Source organism: Pteropus alecto, unplaced genomic scaffold (assembly GCF_000325575.1).
Source record: "Pteropus alecto unplaced genomic scaffold, ASM32557v1 scaffold146, whole genome shotgun sequence".
Lineage (NCBI taxonomy): Eukaryota > Metazoa > Chordata > Mammalia > Chiroptera > Pteropodidae > Pteropus > Pteropus alecto.
This window is the reverse complement of record NW_006442107.1, coordinates 19710292-19733174: the sequence shown is the minus strand read 5'-3', so window position 1 is coordinate 19733174 and position 22883 is coordinate 19710292. Positions and strand designations below refer to the sequence as shown.

Genomic DNA, 22883 nt, shown 5'->3' with positions numbered 1-22883 from the left:
TAAACTTTGTTAAATATCACATAGTATTTATTTTGAAAAAAAGCATTAGGAGTAACAGTGAGATATTAGTTCAGACCCATAAAATTAACAGTCTTAAGTCTGCTACGTGCAAGAAAAGATTTCGAGTACCAAGTCAAGGATACAGAGCAACCAACGCTCTCACACAGGTGTTAGTGAAAGCTGGTACAGTCATACTGGGGGACAATATGGAAAATTTTAGTAAAGACGAATGTGGACATATCCTACGTGGGAGGTATATCTCCCATGGGTGCTCATGTCGACACATAAAGGAATGTTCACTGCAGCATGGTTAAAACAGTAGGACCTGGAGACTACCAAAACACCCATCAGTAGAATGGGCTAATAAATTTCACGTAGCCAAAAAAAAAAAAAAAGAACACTCAACAGCATTAAAATGGAAGATTTGGAACTACATTTATATACAGGGTTATAAATCAAAATAAACAAACAAAAAGTCAGCTTCTTTAACCTCCATGTAAGATTGAAAGAGAAATCTAATTATAAATCAACCTAGAGATGATTATTATTTCTAGTAAGTTCAGAAATCTAGTTAAGCAATATTCCAAATTCAGATTGGAACAAAGCACACTACCTTATGCATCTTGCAAAAAATTTTTTCAAAAAAGTATGATCAATGATTCCATTTTTATATATAAATTTTAATTATAAAAGATAATGTAATGTTATTGACACATATATAGTAAGAATATAAAAACGTATAAAGTTGTAATAAACACCAAATTTAGGATAGTGGCTACCTCAGAGAAGGCAAGACAAGAAAGGAATCAGGAAGGATTATATGGGTGGCTTTGATTTTATTTGTAATAATTCATTTCTTTCAAAAATGTAAAGATGTATGTAGGCTCATGGGTACAAATTATATTATTCCCTATATATTTTATATGCTCTACATATTTCATAATAAGAACAAGAAAATATTAGGGACTAATTGAGAAGGAAGAAGTTGGGCTTCCAATATCCCTCAAGTTTGGGACGCTGGCAGATATCTTGTCACTTACCAGCTGTAAATATCCAGGCACTTATCCTGGGCCTAGCACAGAGCAAGCACTAAATAAGTGAAAGCTTTTGCTTTTACCTAACCAAAACAAATAAAGGAAAAGCACCAATACCAACCCACCTTATAAAATGGACCAATGTGTTCTAAGTCTGTGTACTGATGGGTTAGGAATCTGTTGCTTCGCCTCCAGTCCAGGCTTCTACAAAGGGAGGCAGCGGCAGAGTTCCAATCCAGTGGGGTAGATGGGAACAGACACTGGCAGGGGTGTCAGGCCAGAGACAAATAACAGGAGGCAGAGTAAACACCAATCATATCCTAACCTGGGCATTTGGGTTCGGTTCACATCCAGCGATCAACAAATGCTAAAGACTGGAGAAAAACTGTAATCTTTTCTTTTTCACTTTAAAAAAAAAAAAAAAAAAAAAAAAAAAAAAAAAAAAAAAAAAAAAACTTTTTTAACTGAGATATAATTGCCATATCCTACATCGCTATTTTTAAATTGAGATATAATTAACATATAACACATCATATAAGTTTCGAGTACACAACATAACGATTTGATATTCCTATATATTGTGAAATGATCATCACGGTGTCTGGTGAACATCCATCATCATATATAGTAATCTTTTCTTTAATTCTACAACTAGTGTCTTGCTTTCTAGTGGCTCTGCCCTAAAGTAGGGGAATAAGCAGCAATATTTTCCTCATCCAAACCCACAGGAATAGAATTTCAAGACCATGTCAAGTCCATCAGTAATACTGTGAATGTTCATTTCTGAGTATCTGTCTCCACCTTATTTTGGAAAAGAGAACTTCTATCCTCAACATGCTACCTTTTATTCAGCCTCTCTGCTCATTTTCCTCATTTAGAAATGTGCACCCATCTGCACGGTGTGGCTGTGAGGATTCCTGAAACCATGTTTGTAAAGCCCGTCTCTAAGAAATGCCGGCTACCAATATTAAACAACCACTGGAGTTGCATTATTTTATAAGATGTTCATATTTGTTTCAAACAGGTGAACCTTTCCTAAATTCTTCTTCCCTAAAACAATATGAACCCACAGAATAATATGCTGTTATTAATCTATGATGTGTTTTCTTAAAAATGGGATCCATAAAATTATTAAAACATGTATTTCTCTCTATTAATTTAATACTGATTTCCTCTCTTAACATTCAGTCCAAAAATAACAAAATTAAGATGTTCAAAAAAAACAAACAGGAAGCACTGAAATGAATACGAACTTAAAATTGGAGAGATAGCAGGCTTACTTCGTGCCAAGCACTGCTCTAGTGCACTGATAACTCATTTACTGCTCAGCCCTCCAAGGCCAGGGCTGGTACGAGGTCTGACTTATAGACCTCATTCCCTGATTCACCCAGGGAAACTGACTCCATTCGTGAAGCCTCTGGTGACAACAGCTTTTTGGACATTGAAAGCTCTAGTCCTACCCGTAGCTAATGCTTGAATGTTCTCCAGCGGTGGTTCTCAGTGCAGCATGGATATGGCACTCAGGGGACAATTGGATATATTTTTGGTTGTCCAAACTGGGAGAGGGATGCTACTGGCTACTAGTGGCTAGAGGCCAGGGATGCTCCCAACCATTACACAATGCACAGGGTAGCCACCCAGACAGAATTATCAAGCCCAAGATGTCAATAGGGTCAAGGGTGAGACACCCTGTTCTACAAGAACCCATGAAAAAGGGGTGTCCACCTACCCTTTGACACCTCCAGAAGTGGGAACCTTACTATTTCTTCAACCAGCTCAATAAACAGGAACATCCTCCTTTTCAAAAAACCAAAACCCAGCACCTGTGGCTTCCCTCAGCATTAACTGATCACTCTGCCAGGCCTAAGATGAGGCTCTGAAAGTTTGAAGATGAGAGAGAACTCTCACCTCAAAAAGTTCCCTGTGATGCAAGGCTGAGGCTGTGAATCACATGCATTTTCTAATATTTGAATAACGCAGGAGTTAGCAAATGTTTTCTATCAAAGAGGCAGAGAGCAAATATTTGAGGCTTTGTAGGCCACAGAATTTCTGTCAAAACTACTTAACTCTGCTGATGTAGTTCAAAAGCTGTCATAGAAAATTGGAAATGAACACATATTGTTCATTCTAATAAAACTTTATAGATATCGAAATTTGAATTTCATTTAATTTTCAAGTGCCAAAAAATATCATTCTTCTAATTTCTTAAAAGCGCTTAGGCATGTAAAAATGTGAAACACACACTCTTGGTCACAAAAAAACAGGCATTAGGACCCTGAAACACTGTTAAGTTTTACAAAACATTGCTATTTCACTTACTTCTCACAACAGGCCCCCGAGTGAGGTGAAATTATCTACATTTTACAAACGAGCAAATAGGTTCTCACTTAGAGGTGAATACCCAAGATCTCACATCTGGGAAAAGAGAGGAGGCAAGATTTTAACCCTATACTCTTTCCAAGTACAACAAATAATTACAATTCTTTCAAAAAACATGCACTAAGTGCCCATTTATCGTGGGAAACTAACAAGATATGGCCCCTTCCCTTAAGGAGTTCAAGGCTGAATGTGGGAGTAAAATAAAGAGGTGACTGCAATAGAAAGTGCTGACTGGGAAGTAGAGATATGTTGAGGGCATAAGGAGAGACCAGGGCAGCGATCTCGGGGCCTCCCAAGCAGAGCCCAGGAGTAGCCAGGCAGTGGCAGAGTGACAGGAAGCCATCCCAGGCAGTCACTGCCTGAGCTAGAATAAGGCAGCAAGAAACAGCATACTGCCTGGGGAATTACAATGAGTTCAGTGTCACTGGAGTCCAAGAAGCAAGGCAGGGAATCAAAAGTTACAGCTAGAGAGTTAGACGGGGTTAGATTATAGATGGTTGGCGGCTTGGGGTTATCCTGTTCGCTCGAGGCAGCCAGGAACTGATTTTAAGCACAGGCAGATTATGTTTGATAGAGAATTCTCTGATGCTTCGTGGGAAATGTGTGTGTGTGGCAGCGGGTGGAGGCAGGGTGCGGGGCAAGTGACAGCTGGGAGACAAGTTAGGACACAGACTTGACTCAGGCAGGGGCTGTAGGAATGAAAGAGGGGCAGATTGTATCAATATGCAGACAGTTAAAATAATAGGGCTCAGTGAGGATAGGGGCTCACAGCAAGAGGGAAGGAGGAATGGGTGCCCTCCCCATATTTCCAGTTAAGTGACCATGGACATGGGTGGTACAAACTTAGAAAGATAATCACAAAATTATAACATCAGGAACAAAATGCTAAAGAAGCAGAAAGAATGAGATGATAAATCTGCCTGTAGAAATCAGACTCCACAGCTGAAGTGACATTTAGGCTCTGTCTTTAAAGATGATTAAAAATTTGCCAGGAGAAAAAGCAGGATGTGAAAAGGGGCATTCATTTCAAGCAAGAGGTGCAGCATGGACAAAGGCCCTGTTGATTTATATTGAGCTTGTAGTCAACCCAAACAACCCTGATCGTTTTTACCAGGCAACTGTTAAGTCATGGCTTCCATTTTCTTTGCTGCTGATTTAGGGCCACGAAGGGCAATAATTTACATTTAACCCTACAAGAATTGATCTCAATAAGTTAATAATTCCATCTAGAGTTAGCCATTCCTCCTGGATTTCTATATCAAGAAAGTCTAATGAGACACACTAATGTTTTCATAAAGATGCTACTCATACTAAAGACAAGGCATGACACAAGCCCAGACATCAGCCAGGCTCGTGAGGGGCAGTCTGTGGAGTAGTTTAGAGCATGGACTTTCACCAGGCCAGACCACCTAAGTCTGAATCCCACCCCATCATCTGCTATCTGTGAGACCTATTTGTACAAAGTGTGTAATGACAATATCCATTCAGGGTAGGTGTGACAATTAAATGAGGTCATAAAACACTTAGGAGAGTGTCTGGCACATGGTTATTCACTGTATTAGTTACTAATAATAGTAACTAATTATGACAACATGAATACAACTCATAGTATTTCTGTCATACAGTCCATTAGTTTCCAAACTTGCTTAGCATAGCAAGCAATCTGGGATATTTGTCTAAAATACAGATCTCTAGATCCCAACCCAAGACACACTAAAACAGAATGTCAAGTGACGTGTGGATACATCGGTGTTTTTAACATGTGGCCACACATCTAGCCTGTATCTCCCATCTCCGAACTTTCTGAACTCCAGATTTGACATACCCATCTTTTGCCCTAGTGTTCAGGTCTAATAACTTAGCAAAAGCAAAAAGAAATAAACAATTACTTTTTCTGCCTTTAACAACTGCATGCTGTTTCCTAGTTATTATGTAGAACTGAAAATTGAAATCGCAAGCCATCTTTTCATAATTACTGATGGAAGAATTTTGCCCCAGGTCAGCAATGGGCTATTCTTTTGTTTGAAAACCACTCCTTCTTGATTGGTTTTCGTTGTTGTTTTTAATTGGCACATTATTTCACCCCGACCTTTATTCTCCTCTTCTCTACAATTCTGCAAAGATTATAAACAGTCAGCAAGTGCTTTGGGCCCATCAGGATGAAATTCACGCTGGCCAGAGGATCTGAACTCATTTAGTGCCGCTCTGCGCTCTCACACAATCAGCTCACCTATCTTGAGTTTCAATTTCCTCTTACAAGTATTTGCTCTACTCTACCCAAGCTGAAGATCGACCTTCTTGTCTAAAAAGGACAGAAGTGTAATAGGAATTGAAGAGTTCGGCTTGCCTTTAGTATTAGTCTATCTGTTCCAGTTCTGAACTCACGAAGACATCATTTTTTGTTTTTTTTTTTTGTTAAAATTTTTCCATAGTCTCAATACTGTGAGCTTTAAAGCTCTGAGTCCACTACTCTTTTAGGTTCTTGTTATCACGACTCTTTTTTTGTACAGTAACCCTTGTTCACTGGCTCTGCTTTCCGATCTCCTATGTCACTCCTAAGTCCAGGCTCTTCATATTTCCCTTGAAGCCACAATGGACTCTTCAATCTCCATGCCTCTCCATCTCCTTCCTAATCAAGATCATTTACGATTACGGGCCAAAAAATTTTACAACTGAAATCAGCCTAAACCTAATGGAATCTCCTCTTTCTGAAGACTGCCTAACTAAAACTTAAGCTCTGTTCATTATCATAAACTTTTAAATTTAATCAATTGGATGTTTCCCCAAAGCTCTGATCTCTTCCTTTTTTCTCTTCCAGATATTCTACAGTCAGAATCTAGTAACAATTAAAGTACTGTGATGCAGGTTATCAGATAGTCAATAACACTGAATGGGGGACAACTATGGGTAATACTTTTATTATGCAGTTATGTCTTCTGACTGAAATAAGCAAATACAAACAATTAGTGAAGCCATTTTTAAAGCAGTTAGTGGGGTACATGGCAATAGAATAACGAAACTGTTCAAGACCAATTCTGCATGACGAATTTTTAATTTTTTAATCTCATTTATAACCATACAATTACATTTGCCAGATTCTCTACATTTCTCAGGATCCCATCCATGATGTTGGAGGCTACGTTAAGAAGATTATTCAAGAGCTACTGCCATTCTTTAAAGATTTTTCTCTGTGTCAGTCATACCATTGATGACACCTTGAATTGCATGTCCCTGGAAGCATGCTTGAAATGTGCAGATGTTTAACCCTGGACTCTGATATTTTTGTTTCGTCATGTACTGTTCTGGAGGGAGAGCACAGCATTTTGAACAGGTTCTTTAACTCTTTCTTGCCTTCATGATACAATCTACACTGGCTGAGGAGCAAAGAATTCCTGAAGAAGGCCACACATTGTCCCCTGCAACCAGTGATTTCCATCTTTGTTTTACTCGTATTATTAGGGTGGGTCCTGGAATATCTCTGATATGAGTATATTTATTTTTCTGATTTTCATTTCCTCTTATCAAGTAACAACAACACTGGTCAAATAATTGCGTTGATACTGGCCCAGGAACCCGACAACTCCGCTGAAATTGAATTCTTAAGCCAGAAGACGGCACCACAATGCAACAGTTTGACAGACAAAAAAAAAACCGAGTTTCCCTTACAAAATGTGGTTTAGAGTGTCAACTTCTCAGGACTGGAACTTATCAACGCTTAGGACCATGTTTAAACATACATGAAGTGGAATTCAAGGAGATGTGTGCAATACCCCATGTCCGCAGCCCATGTGAGAGAAGCCTTCCTAGGCACCAAGACTTCCCAGAGGAGAGTCCCGGAAGACAGTCCGGAGTTTGCCAATAAGCGTCCTGCTTGTCTGACGTCATGGATAGCAACACACCTACAGACTGACTAGGCTTATAAAAGCCTAACACTATCATGTGATAGTGGTGCCGGCAGTTATGCCATTAAACTGCTCTTAAAAGTTCCAGAAGTGTCTAAAACAATTCTAGTAGAGATAGCCAATCCTGGTTTGGATTGATTTTGTCCCCTTAACTCATTACACTCACCAGAGATTTCAACATGTTTATATACAATGTTCAAAATGTCATCAAAATTGTATAGTACTTAGCATCAGACTGTGTTTATAATTAACTTGGGAATTCATTTAACTAAATACACTGAATATCAGTGATTGCTAATATTTACTGAGTGCTTACCACGTGCTAGGAACTGTGATACAATGCTTTCCATGCATTATATCTCAACAATCCTCACAACAATTTTATGAGGTAGGTGCTGATATTAGTGCTATTTTAGCAGGCATGGAAGTGAACTGAAATGAAATGGCCCTAGGTCAGGTAGCTAGTCAACTTAGAGATGACATTCAAACCAGTACTTAATGTCTTTGGGGACCAGCCTTCACCACTGCTTGATCACCAAACCACCATCCACAGCATCAAAATGCAGTAACACACATCAAACAGGCAGAAGGCTAGAAACTGTCCTACATAAGACCGAGTGACAAATTTACCTGCTGCTGTTGTGAATTTTTTTCTAAAATATAATTCTCACATGTAATATGTGATATATATATGTTCATAAAATAATTTTAATGTTTCTGTTCACTAGGTAAAATATTTGAGAGAAAAACACATCAGGTCAAATTTTCATAAACAACTTGATTTTTAAGCAACCCAAATCAAACCCCCGACCACCACCTCAAACTTTTAGAAGTACAGATGGAAAATTATCAGTAAATACATATCATGGCAAGTATATTAATTTTCAGTAGGTGATATTGATGAAAGAATGATTACAGTCTGTGGCAGACTCTTTAAATTTGCTACAGTCCAGACTGCCCTGTATTTATGTACAATTAGGCCCATTTCATAAAAACCTGAAGCATGGTTTCACTTTTTAAAAATGGCTACAGACCTTACAGTCCCCATAATTCTGATTTAATTTGAACAGCTGGCCATAGTAATAATTTATCTAATTCCGAGCCTTGATAAGATAAACCCAACCCAATTATACCATTATTCTTGCAGTAAAATCGCATTCACAGCACAGCTTCCAGAAATGTGCTGCAGTGAAAAGAGGGCACTGTCAATAACGTCAGAGTTCAAAGCCATTCCTGAACTTATCCCTGAACCTGTTCAGGAACCAGCACCCTGTCCAGCAGAGTTCTAATAGGTTAAACAATAAAGAAGTAAACCCACAAGCCCTGCATGCTAACTCAGAGGTTACAGAGCTAATATCATCAGTTCCAGTTTCAATTCAGGGACTGAAAGCAAGCATTTTTTCCTACTCATGACCATCATGAGTGATTTAAGTCTGGCATTTGGACAGTTCCACTGTGTACCCTGTAGAGAGGGGGAAAGCCTCTTCCCCTCCTGAAGCTTCTTTCCACCTAAAAGGAACTCTGCTAACTCCAATATACTCCCAGCACTTCGCCAATCACTCATCTCCTGGATAACAGTTCTCAAAGTGTGGTCTGGGATCTCTAGGGGTCCCCAAGATCTTTCCAAAAGATCTGAAAAGGTAAACTATTTTCATAATACAATGTTACTTGCCTTTTCACTCTCATTCTCTCACAAATATTAAGTGGAATTTTCCAAAAGCCACATGACATGGGATACCTTAACACAGTCAATGCTAGATGCAGATACAGGAAAACAACTACCTTCAATTAAGCCAGACATTAAGGAGATTTGCAAAAATATAGAAGCATAATGCTACTCTTCCCACCAATTTCATTTTTCTGTTTTGGAAACTATAGTTATTGTGCATAAAAATTGGCATTTGTGTTACATATGCAATTGGTTTAATAGTTTTAAATGAATTAAATGTTATACAATCTTCTCAGTGTAATTTCTAAACACTTATAAACATTACCCACATTACAAAAAGTCATTGGGGCACTCAATAATGTTTAAGAGTATAAAAGGGCCCTTAACCAAGAAGTTTGGGAATTGCTGCCTTAGAGAGAAGTAGGATGGATTGAACTTATCTGAAGACTAAATTAGAACAATCTGGGCAGCTGGTACCCAGCCCTGTCCCCTACTCCTCCCACCTGGGAGTCACAGGCCCACAGAAAACAAGCGTGGTGATTTCATTTTCCATGCTGGGAGTTCACAGATCCCCTGCAGCATTTGGGGGCAAGAGGGGGAGTCCATCACTGCCTGCAACTGAGTGAGAATGTCTGTGGAATTCTGGGGTTCTGTACTAGCAATAGACATGCCCACAGATAAAAGCCAGGCCCTCCAGGTCAGCCTTCAACAGAACTTTGGTGACATTTTCCTTAACTATTGACTCTTCTGGTTTATATTTCACTGGGTTCAGAACTTGGCTCAGGGAGGAGAGGTGCTATTTTTACCGGGTCCCTTCAGAGACTGGCATGTTGGTATACTCTCTGGGGACTTTGAGAAATAAAAAGGAGTCCAATGTTGGGGAAGAAAATGCTCAGAGGTATTGGGGCTTTGGGCAGAGGAGAGAGTGCTTTACACAGGCCCTGCATGTTCTTTAACTTGGTGGTTTGCCATCCTTACTGCGTAGTATGGCTGGCTTTTATAGTTGGGCAGGTGGCTTTTAAGATCAAGAAGCTTTAATTCCTAAACCACAAGGTATTTTGATCTCAATGTGTGACCACAACTTACGGTGGTTATTCTCGAGGAAAGTGGCTGTTTACAGAGGTAGGGCCTGGAGCAAAGACAGTATGCCCCACGAGAGGCTGTAGGCCAAGGATCTTGGAAAAGAGGCAGGACTTATGGTGACCTTAGCCAAACAGCGAACACTTCTGGATGAGAGCTGTTGCAGGCTGACCTTGGCAAAAGTCTGAGGCCAGTACTTCCGGAGATGCCCATGGGCCGCAGGCCTGAATAAGCAGAGATGGCTGAGGCACAGAAAAAAAGGATTGTTTCAATATCTAGTGCCTAATGAGCAGAACAATATTTGCTATTTTTAAATGATAGTGAGTTCAAGAGCTCTATCAAGGTTCTCACTTTAAATTATAAATGACAGGCCTATGAGAGCAGCATTGGATTAGCTGCCTCAAATTCTGCTCTGTATTCAGAGCGAAAAAGGCTATGTGCTGGATTTTCATAGCTTGACCACAGGCTCAATGATCAGCCTCCACCAACTGGTCTGAACTGGTCTTTACAGACGAAAGAGAATTCTCTCCTTGTTGATGACCTTCTTCAGCCAAAATAACCCTGGAGAAGCAGCGTGGAAAGAGCCAATGTGTCAGGAGACTGAAAACATCTGCTTCGAAGACAGCGTGTCCCTCAAGTCACCCACCTGCCAGAGCCCACACTGGTGACAACACGGGGCTGTCAGTGAAGGGGCTCACAGGGAAAGGCAAAGTAAGAGCTCTGAATGTACTAGTTACAAACTGAAACTCATAGGAGAGAGGGTCCCAATGGGAGGTTAAATTTAGCGCTTTGTATTGACCTGGGGCGAGGGGATCCACGCCACTATTCTGAGTTTTCTCTCAAAAAGCTGGCATTTGAGATTCTGCCACTTATGTGCGAGGTTCAGAAATATCCGATGGTGGCAACCGCCATCCTTTTTGAGGTGTCTTTCTTTCTCATCCAGCATATTCAGTATCTTTAAATCTTCATTTCCCCTTTGAACTCTGCGTTTTGTTCAAAGGTCATGGATTAAAGCAAGAGGCTTAGCCTGATTAGCACCTGGGAAAAGCTAAAGCAGGGAAGGTTTTCTTTGCCCACTGTTGAGTCCTGTCCTCATATATCACTGGTTCTCTACTTTGGTCTTTGGGACACTTAAGGACAGGCTGTAGGGTCATAATTTTGCCTGGCATAACTCTTCCAGGATAGGGACTGGTTTGCTTTCTAACTTTGCCGGCTGTACGACTTACTGCTGTGATCGTTTCACATGCTCCATTACATCTGAGGATGCTGTAAAAAGTAAAGCTATAGATATTCTAAGACTTCATGCATGAGGTTGGAAGCAAAACTGGCCTAATAGAGCCCCATCTCCCCCTCTGATGGTGATTGCTATGCTTCCAGATGAGCATCCACATGATGGTTAAAAACATAAATTCAATGGTTAATCCAAAATCTGGGGAAGGTTTAGTGGAACCTTTATTGCCTTCTTCCAGGTAGGAGGGAGCTACACTAGCAATACCACCTCTGTCGACCTCTCCAGCACATTTGGATGACACAACGGGGCTCACAGAGTCCACTCCCTCCATTATCTCTCTTACGTTGGAAGCCAGCCTGCCTATGCAGTGCAAATATCATTATGCTATAAGTGAATTTACAGTGGCTCGACCCCCAGGTGGAAAGCCAGCCCCCATTCGGCACTGTTAAATTTGAGAAGAGGTAAGGTGGAGTGGGGAATAAATTCTGAGATCTGACACATTTAAGCCACGTTCTCTAATCTTGTCTTCGTTAATAATAAAGGTTGTATTTTAGTTCTCTATCTGCTGATTCTTTTGTCATTATTTGTCCAAAACTTAGATGGATAAATAGCACTATTTATTAGGTCCCTTCAAAAACACCAAAATTACCTACAAAGATTCAATATTACCCAGAGATAAAAGATCAAAAAGAAGCCAGGTCAAATAAATTCTTATAACCACCAGCAGAGCTACAAAGCCACTAGGATGGCTGGACGCTGAGGGTCTGAAAACAGACAACCAAGATTCTTCGAGTGCTTGGGGAGCTGATGGGCTAGTAACAAAAAGACACGTGTACCTCTGGATTACAGGGTGACTACATTTCTGGGCCTAGCGAGCTTGAGGACAGGACAAACAAGCCAATTCACACAACTGTCCACCACTCATTAGTTACCTGCCTCTCCTAAAATCACCATCCAGGAGTTGTATGGCCAGTGACAGAAGTAGCCTGCTTCCATAGTAGCCTATCCTACTTCTGGTTCAATCTGTTAGATATTCCCACTCATAAGACCAAAGTTTGCTGCCTGAAACTGAATCCTTTAAGTCCTTGTTCTAAAGTCCAAATCCTCCTCTAAGCTGCAATCTTTCAAAATCCTGAATAGAGAGACTTATCTTGCTCCCACTGCCTCCCATCTCCTAATGTTGTACCTTTGGGTAAATGGTTTACACATCAGGCTTTGTTCAGACTTTTGCAAAATGGATGATGATAAAATGCCTACCTATCTCAGGGGGCTGATGTGAGGATTACATGAGACAATGCGGATGAAATGTTTGGCCTGGCACATAGTAAGCACTCAGCAAATACTAGATTTAATCAAATGAGTCAGCTTTCAAGAAGGCTCACAATCCTTAGAAACACACCATACGAGCATGACTAAAAATGTTAGGCAAAGGGAATGGGGGACAAACAGCAACGACAAGCAACAGAGAAGTGACAAACTTCATCAGAGGCTAGGGTTCATACAGGCACCAAAAAGAAATACTATTATGCAGTTCACCAGATTTTTAAAAATGTTAAGTTTAATTGTAACACATATATTAAAAGTACAGAAAAACAAATATATATATTGTTGGAAAACACTCTTGAATTATTAGCTAGTAAAGATGAACATGCACATAGCTTGCAACCAATACTACAATTCTACTTCTTGGTATAGAGCTCAGAGCAGACCAGCATTCCATCACCTGGGAGCTTGCTAGACATGCAAATTCTCAGACTCCACCACAGATTTACTGAATCAGAAGCTCAGGGGGTGGGGCCAGGAATCTATGTTTAACAAGCTTTCAGGCCAGTCTTATACAAGCTAAAGTTTGAGAAATGCAGCCCCAGAGTATTCCTGGCACTTATGCCCAAGTGGCCCGTAGAGGAATGTTCATGGCACCAAAATTCTGACCACACACATAAGCAAGTAAGTTGAATAAGTAAACTGTATCATATTCATAGCATGCAATGCCCTAGAGCAATGAAAATGAACAAATTATAACTATACAACTCAATCAACATAATGCTGGGCAGAAGCAAATCACAAAAAATGCATTATATGTATACACACACATATACACACATATGTATGCATAGTACATTTATACGTATTTGCATGATATATACATTTATATAAACACTTCTATCTATATATGTAACATATATATTATATATATACATACACATACACACACATACATAGCTGGTAAAACTATAAAGCAAAGCAAGGAATAATTACTAGAAAAATAAAAATAGTGGTTACCTCTATGAGAAGGAAAGGAATGGCAACAGTACTCTAGTGATTCTGAAGACACTGGCAATATTCTATTTCTTAACCTGGCTGGTAGATATACTGACATATTTTTGTATATTTTAGTTATTATTTAAACTGAGAATATATGATTTATATACTCATCCACGTGTACAATATTTTACAAGAGAAAAAAAATTTTAAAGGTTGAACTTCATACATATACAAAATAGAACTGGATGTCAGTTTGCCTTTATTTTTTTTAACCTGCATTCAAATTAATAACAATTTAGGAATACAGGGTCTGACATCAGGCTGCTGGCATTTGAATCCAAGTTCCATCACTTAATAACTTTGGGTAATTTTGCTTAACCTGTGTGTGCTTTGGTGTCCTCATTTGTTAAATGGGTATAATTTTTGTAAATATTTAAGTGAGTTAACACATGTAAACTTAAAACAGTGCCTGGCACATAGCAATTATTCAAAACTGATGTGCTATTACTAGGATAAGATGAAACTAAGTTAAAAGCAACATTTCCTACATCTAATCATTAAATCACCAGCATCTGTAAGAACAATGAATCTACTACCTTCACTCTGTTTTAGCAGATTCTGTGCTGGCATCAATCAACCCTCTCCTCTCTATTGGGTCCTCATCATCATATTAAAAGTATTCAGAGACTGAAAAACTTACTCTGGTTCCAGGCTAGTCCCAACACACACACGCACACATGCATGCACACGTTTCCACACCAGGCTTAAAGAATTAAATCACAGAAGAGACAGAACTAGAAGACACCAGAATGATCTGCAGATATTATCTGCATTTAAATACATCACTATCACCCTTTTTAAACACAGCTCCGTTGATACAGCCTTCAATAAAGGGAAGACCATGAACTAAATCATGGAATAACTCTGCTTCATTTACAAGGTTCTTAACTATAAATCAATTTGAACATTAAATCAATAGTTATCATATTCTCCCCTAATGTTCTTAGTTATCTGCCAAACAGAAAAGACAGAACTATAAATAAAATTTAAGGCTGTAAACAAACTATATGTAAACGATTATTTTTATGGCAGAAAAACTTTTTGCAGGGACAAAATACAAGTATATACAAATTAAATATCAATAAGCTAAGGCCACACAAAGTGTACCAACTTTTTAAATATTGTCAAATAAAGTCCACATGTGTAATACTATAAATAAATTAGAGCTGCCTTGAAGCAAACAAGTCCTTGGTGGGCCATTACTTCTGGAATTTGATTCCTTAGTGCTCACCATCATACGTAGAATCCTCCACCTGGAATCTAGATCTACTCAGCAACCATTATAACAAATGCAGAAAAACGGCCCCTAGAAAGAAAGATGTTGAGACAAGTATGCATTCAGCATCCTTCGTGGCAACCTCTGAGAGCTTTAAAAATCTACAAACACAAAAGAGGGTCAACTGTACCTAAAGATATGCTGAAGAGCCAGAAAAACTGGCAGTTTGTGGCATTAAAACCCCTCAATTTAACTTATTTTAAATTAAAAATAAATCTGGGTAAGACCTCATTGAGAAGTGGGTCACTATTAATCTCAGAGAAGGTATTTAGAAGTATCACTGAATAAATCAGAATCTGATGTTCAAATCTTCTTGGAGACTTCAAGTCAAAGAAACATTTAGTTCTTTGCCTCCATCCTCCTGATAAAGAGAAGTTATAACTTACTGAATTCCAAATGTCTTTGGCTTTTGGGCTGAAGCAAAATTGCCAAATTACCAGAATTACAGAAAAAGATATCTTGAGTAGGAAAACCCACAAAAGGCATTTCCTGGCTTAACACCATAAACATGCAAGCAATCGCAATGAAACAATCAGTCTGTTCTTTTTTTAATGTTCTTTTTTAAAAATAAATTTTCAACTTACCTTCTCAGACATTTCCAGAGTGTCAATGAGTCTTTCTTAATGTTGTGACTATTAAAAAAAAAATAAAACCCAAATGCACAGACGATTTTATAAACTGAGTGGAAGATGCCAGACACAAAAGGGAATATTGCATAGTGAACTTCATGAAGTACAGGAATAAGCAAAGTGATCTATGCTATCAGAAGTGAAGTAAATAATTACCATTGGGGGATGATTAAAATTGGAAGAGGGTATTCCTGGGTGCTGGTAATGCTGCGACTTGACTGGTTGCTGATTCAATTGCATATTCAATTTATGAACATTCAACAGGCTAGCCACTTATATGTTCATTTTCCTGTATGCACTTGATACATCTATTAACTAAAAGTGTATGTGTGTGTGTGTGTGTGTGTGTGTGTGGAAATTAAACTTTGAATTCCTTGAAATATAATACAGGAAGCAGGACATTAGAACCCAATCTTGGAGATGTTGGTACCAGATAAACTCTATTGGGGGTGGGAGCCAAAGGAGCTGTCAAAGGCTAATATTTTGGCTGCACGAAGCTCACTTTTCATTATTTACTGGACCAGAAAGCCATAAAGAAAGAACTGTAGACTTTGAACTGTTGTATTGTCCAATTAAGACAACAAAAGAAAATAAAAAATTAAAGTAGTCACAGTCTCTAGTTTATTAAAGATTTATGTTAAGCAGGAGTGGATTAGATCCTTTTAAAACTTAATAAAATTAATGAGTTTTTAGTCATTTATTTCAGAGTCACTTAATAGCTCCTCACTCAACTAAATGACATATTGTTTGAGATTATAGTCCAGCCATGTGTATCCACCCACCCACAGCAGGTCAAGTTACAGTCAAAATAGTCCAGGCTTTCTCAACAGCAAACAAATCAGCGTCTGTACTCAGTCACTCCACAAAACATTTACAGGAATCTGTTTGTGGTAGGTCCTTTTGAAATGTGGACATATATATTTTAATAGATGCAAAATAATTTCATTTGTGAGAGAAAAAGTTATTCAAACTATTCAAACATGGGAAAGATGCCATTAAACAATAAAACATTTCAAAACATAGTGACAATTTCCTAAATTTATTTTCACACGTGGAAAACACAGTTAAAAAATGCATAGCCTCAGAGTTTCTATAGACTCTTAGGAAGTATTTTAAGTTCCAGGATTCACACAAAAGAATTTCTTTCTGAGAGCGTATCGGTCCGATTTGTTGATCAAGGAAATTTGAAGAACATTATAAAAATGACTATGAATCATTTCTGTAAGATTTTCTTCTTTTTTTATGAGAACATATTTAAAAAGTAAGTGAAAATCCTAACCAAACCATTAGATTTTGGCTTCAGATGCCAAAATTCATTAAAATATTTAAGGTCAAGATTAAAGAGAGATTGTAACTCAAAAGTTACCTACTTTTTAAAAAAAGTTTATCAACTCCATAGAGAGGAAATGAAATTCCTTTTTAATCCGATATTCATCCTCTGAGTATCATATTAAAGGGGTCCTATTGTGGTGGAGGAAGAAAGCTATGTGCTTTGCGGGCAGGTTCACCTCTACTATGACAGAGTTTTACTCTGTATTTTCATAATATTCAAAATGTCTGAGTTCCAGTTTCATCATTTCTAAAACCTATCTCCCAGGGTTACAGCAATAATTAACCAAGATAACATATTAGTTTCCCACTCCGAAATTAAAAATATTTCATTTTAAGGTTTAGTACTATCAGACGTTTTTTTAAAAAAAGATTTGAAGAGGCAGCAGCAACTATCTAAAGTTTCAAAGGTTTTTCCTGGTATATGTGCTCTTTGGAGTTATATGAATGAACTAACGACAATTACTAAAAATAAAATAAATCGTCAAATATCTTAGAATTGCATATGTGCAAAAAAACTGAAAGGGCAACCTTTAGAACCATCACTGAAAGCAGTAGTACAGAAGTTCCATACATAATGCAACAGAAGAAAGCTGAATGAACTCAAAATTTATTTTAATAATAAGGGAAAAAGCCATTTCACATTTCCATTTCCAGTAATTTCTAAAATACTAAAGGTTCCAAATTACGCCGTTAATTAAATTTTACTACTTCCTTAATCCACTAAAAATATTAAATAATATATCAGAATTAGGGATCTGGATATAAATGTTTTAAATCATGATGAAGTATATTTTTTAAAAAATTAATACCACAGAAACCAATATTAAGACTAAAATATATAGTTGTACATCACTACGTTACGGTTAAGTAAATTTTGTAATTAACATAAAAACCAATACTAAAATTACAATTTATAGAACTACATAAGCACATTACTCCCGTGTTTATCAGGGATTGAGCACTCCTCCAAATTACTCATTATGAATGCCATATTGTATTTATAACGGCACCTTCTTTTAAGTGGCTCAAGCTGTTTTAAAAGCATTATACATCTAATTCTCCTAATGCTTCTTGGGAAAAACCTAAGTTAAAGAGTTTACTTCATCTATGCAGTGAACCAGAACACCCTATACTAAATGTTCTTCTGTATCTCAAGTTCTAGATGTATCTCAAGTTCTCAGGTCCCCTTTAGATTGCACTTTCACTATCGAAACAGATGAAAAATTAAATATGCGATCAGCCAAGAGAATGTAAGAAATATCACAGTGATTTAACCAACTAGTATAATTTCTCAGGCACAGATCACTCAGCACAGTGTGGTCATTCCACGCTACATTCCCTGCAACATGGAATCTTTTCTATTATTTAACTACCCATTAATTTAGCCAATCTTCCTTTGGATCCACTTATAGCTCAGCTTGCTATAGGTTGCTCTCAACTCAACTCAAGAATGTTCCAGTGTTAGTTTAGGTCATCTTCATCTTATTTCTACTCTGCTTGATAGTCTATTCTTCAGTTACAGCTTCTATCCGTGGTCTTTGTCCCAATTTCTCTTCATTCTAAAGCCCTGAAATCCCACTGATTATTCTGGCTGTCCTTCTCTGTAGCTTTTCTAGGTACATGACTATGCCAAAAACATTGGCTGGTTTAATAATCATTTTCTTGACCCAGAACTAGAACTATAATGTTTTATTCCACACAGTAGGGGTTCTCAAATCTGACCATACATTACACCTTAATATGTTAAATCAGTTCCTTACGGATGGGTTTTTCAGAGATCAACTAATCCAATCTGTTGTAATTAAAAAGAGTGCTTTAATGCATATCCATATATATGTATAGACAACATGTGTACATCTTGAATACAGACATATCTGCAGAAAAATAGAGAAGGACTTAACTAGGTCAAAGGGCTATATCTTTAAAGCTGACCCACAACACTCTATTCAATGATTCTCATGGAGGATATCGTCTCTCAAAGAAACATAAAAGTATAAAAGTAATAAAATGACTAATTTTTATTCCTAGTGTTACACTTCCCTTGCTTTAAGCCTAACTAACCCCTCCTCCCCCCGCAAAAAAAGTTTACTTTTGGTGGTAAATGCAGCACAGCTAATGAAAAAAAATTATTTTTAAAAGTCAACCTTATAAAACATGCAGGACTTCTACCCTATCATATATGATAAACTACTGTTAATAACCCTAAAATCACATCCTACCACTGTGTCTTAAAATCCTTGCATTCCAGGTGAAAAATTAAAGTCACTCCAAAATTTTGAAAAGGAGGCATATTTGGGATGTTTAAGCAGCCAGAAGATCACAGAACTTAAAAGTCCATTAGAGATCAACTAATCAAACCAGGTCCAAGATTTTACTACTGAGAAAAAGAAGGCATGAGAGTTTATGAGAGTAAACCACAACTGGACCAGGTTAGAACCCCAGACTTCCTGCCCTTGACACTAGCTCTCGACTCTACGTAAGGGCAACTCATTTGCACAGAACAAAGTTATTATACTCTAGGTGCCCAAACCACCTTGGATAACACACACAAAGTTATCAATGAACTATCAATTGACACTTCATGCCAAACTAAGATAAATGTTCCAGGAGACACATATGTAGATAGTAAGTAGTTCTCAAAATACATGCTGTGTATGTATACACGTAACCCATATATATGGGTTGGGTGCAATAAGAACAGTTGGAAGCTCAGACAAAGAAGCGTACTGAATACTGAAAAGAGTGATAAGAAATAAAAATTGAACAGTATTTATATGTAACCTGAATTTTCCTTTTAAAATGGTATTATAACACAAATTGTAATTTTTATGACCAAATCCTTCCAAGTTCCCGTTTAGCTCCTTAATGAACCTTATTCCACCTACTTTGAACCTAGCACTTTATATATGTAGAAGATATAGCTATTACTAAAACTTTATCTGCCAGATATGAATACGGTTGTTTAATTCAAATTTATCTACATTTAGTTAAAAACACAAAGACCAGCATCTGCTCAGATTAACTGATATAATTTGCTAAAAAATTCATACAAAATTAAGTTTTAGTAGGAAAAAAAGAGGAATGTGAGGCCTAATGATTTGTTGATACAAATTATGTTCCACTTATACTTCTTAACCCAACTTGAAAATAGTTAGGTTCTAGAAGGTGTACTAATGGCAAATACGAAATATTGAAATGACAAAATCCAAATTCAAAATCTATCACACTTTTTTAATGGTTGATAAAATTCACCATAAATCCATTCAGTGCTTAAATTTGATTACTTTTTGTATTTCAGTCAAAAGAACAAATCTGAATAATGTTAACTTGGGCAAAATGAGAGTGTATACACAAACACTACATTTCTTAACAGCTCTGATTTTTCTTTAAAATACCACTCGTCTAACTTGAGACGATCCCTTGGAAAGCAGAATGGGGATCTATCTGAGTTACTTAGAAATTTTTTAAAAGGTATTTTAAAACAAGATTAACTGTTACTTTAAGTCTTGACATTTCCCGATTAATAACCCTAACACTTAATGAAGCACAATAGATTTAAGAATTGAAGATTTTTCATGAAAAAGGAAATTAGGGACAGTTTGGTGCAATACACTGTCACCAAAATAATCTGTTCCAAGAAGGCTTTAGTCTTTACATGTAAATAGCATGAACTATCTAAAAAAATTTCCTCTTAAAATCTCAGTCCAAACTTTTAGAAGAATTTCAAGGCTGACTTTAACAAAGTAATGAAAGTCAAAAAGTGCACTCATTAAGTAAATTTTGAACTTGCAATTGAGGTCAAAAATTATGTATATGTAAATATATTAAAATATGTCATCTTTTAAAAATATGCCTATAAAATATTTTAGTATACACAAATTATTTTTCAAAACATACCTAGTATGTTTGCAATGCACCATCTATTAGTAATGATGACATGCTATAAGATAAAAGGGCAAAGATATGCAGAACTATGTCCAATAAGTAGAATAAACTGTGAACATCATATTAATTATCCTTACTTCACAAGAACTTGGAACAAAGACACGTGAAAATCAAATAAATATACATATTTTATATTTAAAATTATTGCATCCCAGATTTTCCACAACCTAAAACACAGCTTTTCATATACATTTCATTTGTTGAATATTAATCTCTTCAAAGTTTATACCTAAGTAGATAAAAAATCACATATGGTTTATGCATATTTTTTTTCATATGTCCTCATCCAGGGTTGAAAGCAGGACCTATGTGATAAGACTATGAACCTAGAATCTCTATGCACATTAAGGTGATGTCCTTGATGCGTCATATGTGTATTTAAATTACATCAACAGAGTTATGCAATTAAAATGTGAATTAGAAAAACAAACCAGGTTTCTAATCTATTAATTACTGGATAGGTAGTAAAATTGATTTTTTCCCTAATGATAAGTCTATTCATGTATTTGAAAGTCACCTGTATAATTTAAAAGGAAAGCCTATCATAACTTTGTGATTTCCTTTGATCAATGAAATTTAATGCTCAAATTCTACTTTTTTTAATGTCAAGGACAATGCCAATACCTTAAGTCAAAATGAGGAAGAAGAGAAGAAATCTTAAAGCTAAATATAATATGTAAAACTGACTAGAAAATGTAAATCTAGGTGACAGAATAACAAAACTAAGAATCTCTCGAAGTGAAAAAAAGTGTTCAAAGTAAAATAAGATATACTGTTAAAAATTAAAGGCATAAAGTCCTTTGAATATTCAGTTATTCTTTTTTAACTGGTCTGATAAAATAAGGTTGCCCTGTATCTCCACTAATAAGGTACTCAATCTTTTTTCTGCAACTTTAGGCTCTTTGGTTTGACTTGAAAAAAAAAAAACAGACTTTTCAAAGCAGATGACTGCGGAGGGGCCATTTTCACCTTGCAAACAGATCTTTGTTATTCTGGTGTGTAAAGCAGACCATTAGCACAAAGTCATTTCTAATCTCAGTTGTACAATCCACATGGTGCACATAACCCTAAAACTCATGTTGCATAAACTGCTCTGCTTCCACTCCTAATGACCTTGCAAATCATTCAATGTTACTGCATGACTTGCAGCCATGAATTAAAAGACCGCCAAACGACTTGATGACAAAGTTATAATTTCCCCTTTCCTGAAGGTTTATAAAAGTCGACATAACATCCTCTAGCAGAAACCGAGAAAGAACTTAGAATGGAAAAGATAAGTGTAATATCTGACGTTTATAAATGGCATTTTAAAAATTACTTAAAGAAAAAAGTAAATGACCTACAAAATTCACACCTGACTTCAAGGTAGAAAACTAAAGGAAATGAAATTGCTCCAGTGGTACCAGACTTAGTCCCATGATATTAATGACCACCAAATGTCTCCTCCTGTCCTAACTTCACTGTACAGTATTCAATTAAAACTTACTTTAAGATCGAAAAGTTAATGAACACACCATCTACTGCTGGACTCACGCTGAGGATATATTATGTTCATATTTTTTAGAAATAAGAGTTTTTGATCTATCGTATCTCCTTTGTTTAAAGAGAATCTGATGACCCCAGGATTCATGACTTTATCTTGCCTTTCCCTTAACTTCAAACACGTGAGATAGCACTTTTTTTCCTTCTTCCCCTTTGGCCTACCTCTTTTAACGAACCGCATTTTAAAAGAAAAAAAAAAAAAAACAATAAATGAAGTAACAAGAGGTGAAAGAATGAGGAGTGTGCGCTCCAAGAATAAAGGGCGGTTTTATAACAGGAGGTACTTTTGTTAGCAAGTGACTGGCAGGTCTCCTCCCCCAAGTTAAAAGAAATTCCATCCACTCCCCAAAACGGCAGAGGCCAAAAATGTCTAGTCTAATAGTTCTGAAACCCCAGAATCAGAAGATAGGCAAGGGGGGCGGACTGGCCGGTGGGGGAAGGGGAGAAAGACCAGCAGGAGACGAAAGAACAAAAGCAGAAACCCAAGAAAAGAGAAAGGAACAACGGGAGCCGGGCGGCCAAAGAGCCAGTGGGAGGGA

The 22883-nt window shown here is 37.2% G+C and overlaps 1 protein-coding gene across 2 annotated transcripts in view; it reads right to left on the bottom strand.

Annotated features, from left to right (window-relative positions):
- CDH2 (cadherin 2) overlaps positions 1-22883 on the bottom strand; it is a 194784-nt gene that overhangs the window by 169584 nt on the left and 2317 nt on the right. The window contains exon 1 of one of the 2 annotated variants that reach the window (XM_015595694.2): positions 14852-14872. The exons of the other annotated variant lie outside the window; for it this stretch is intronic. Within the exon in view, the coding sequence (XP_015451180.1) occupies positions 14852-14857 (6 nt within the window). The 5' untranslated portion in view covers positions 14858-14872. Of the gene's footprint in view, positions 1-14851; positions 14873-22883 lie in introns of those variants that run through there. 2 annotated transcript variants of the gene reach the window in all.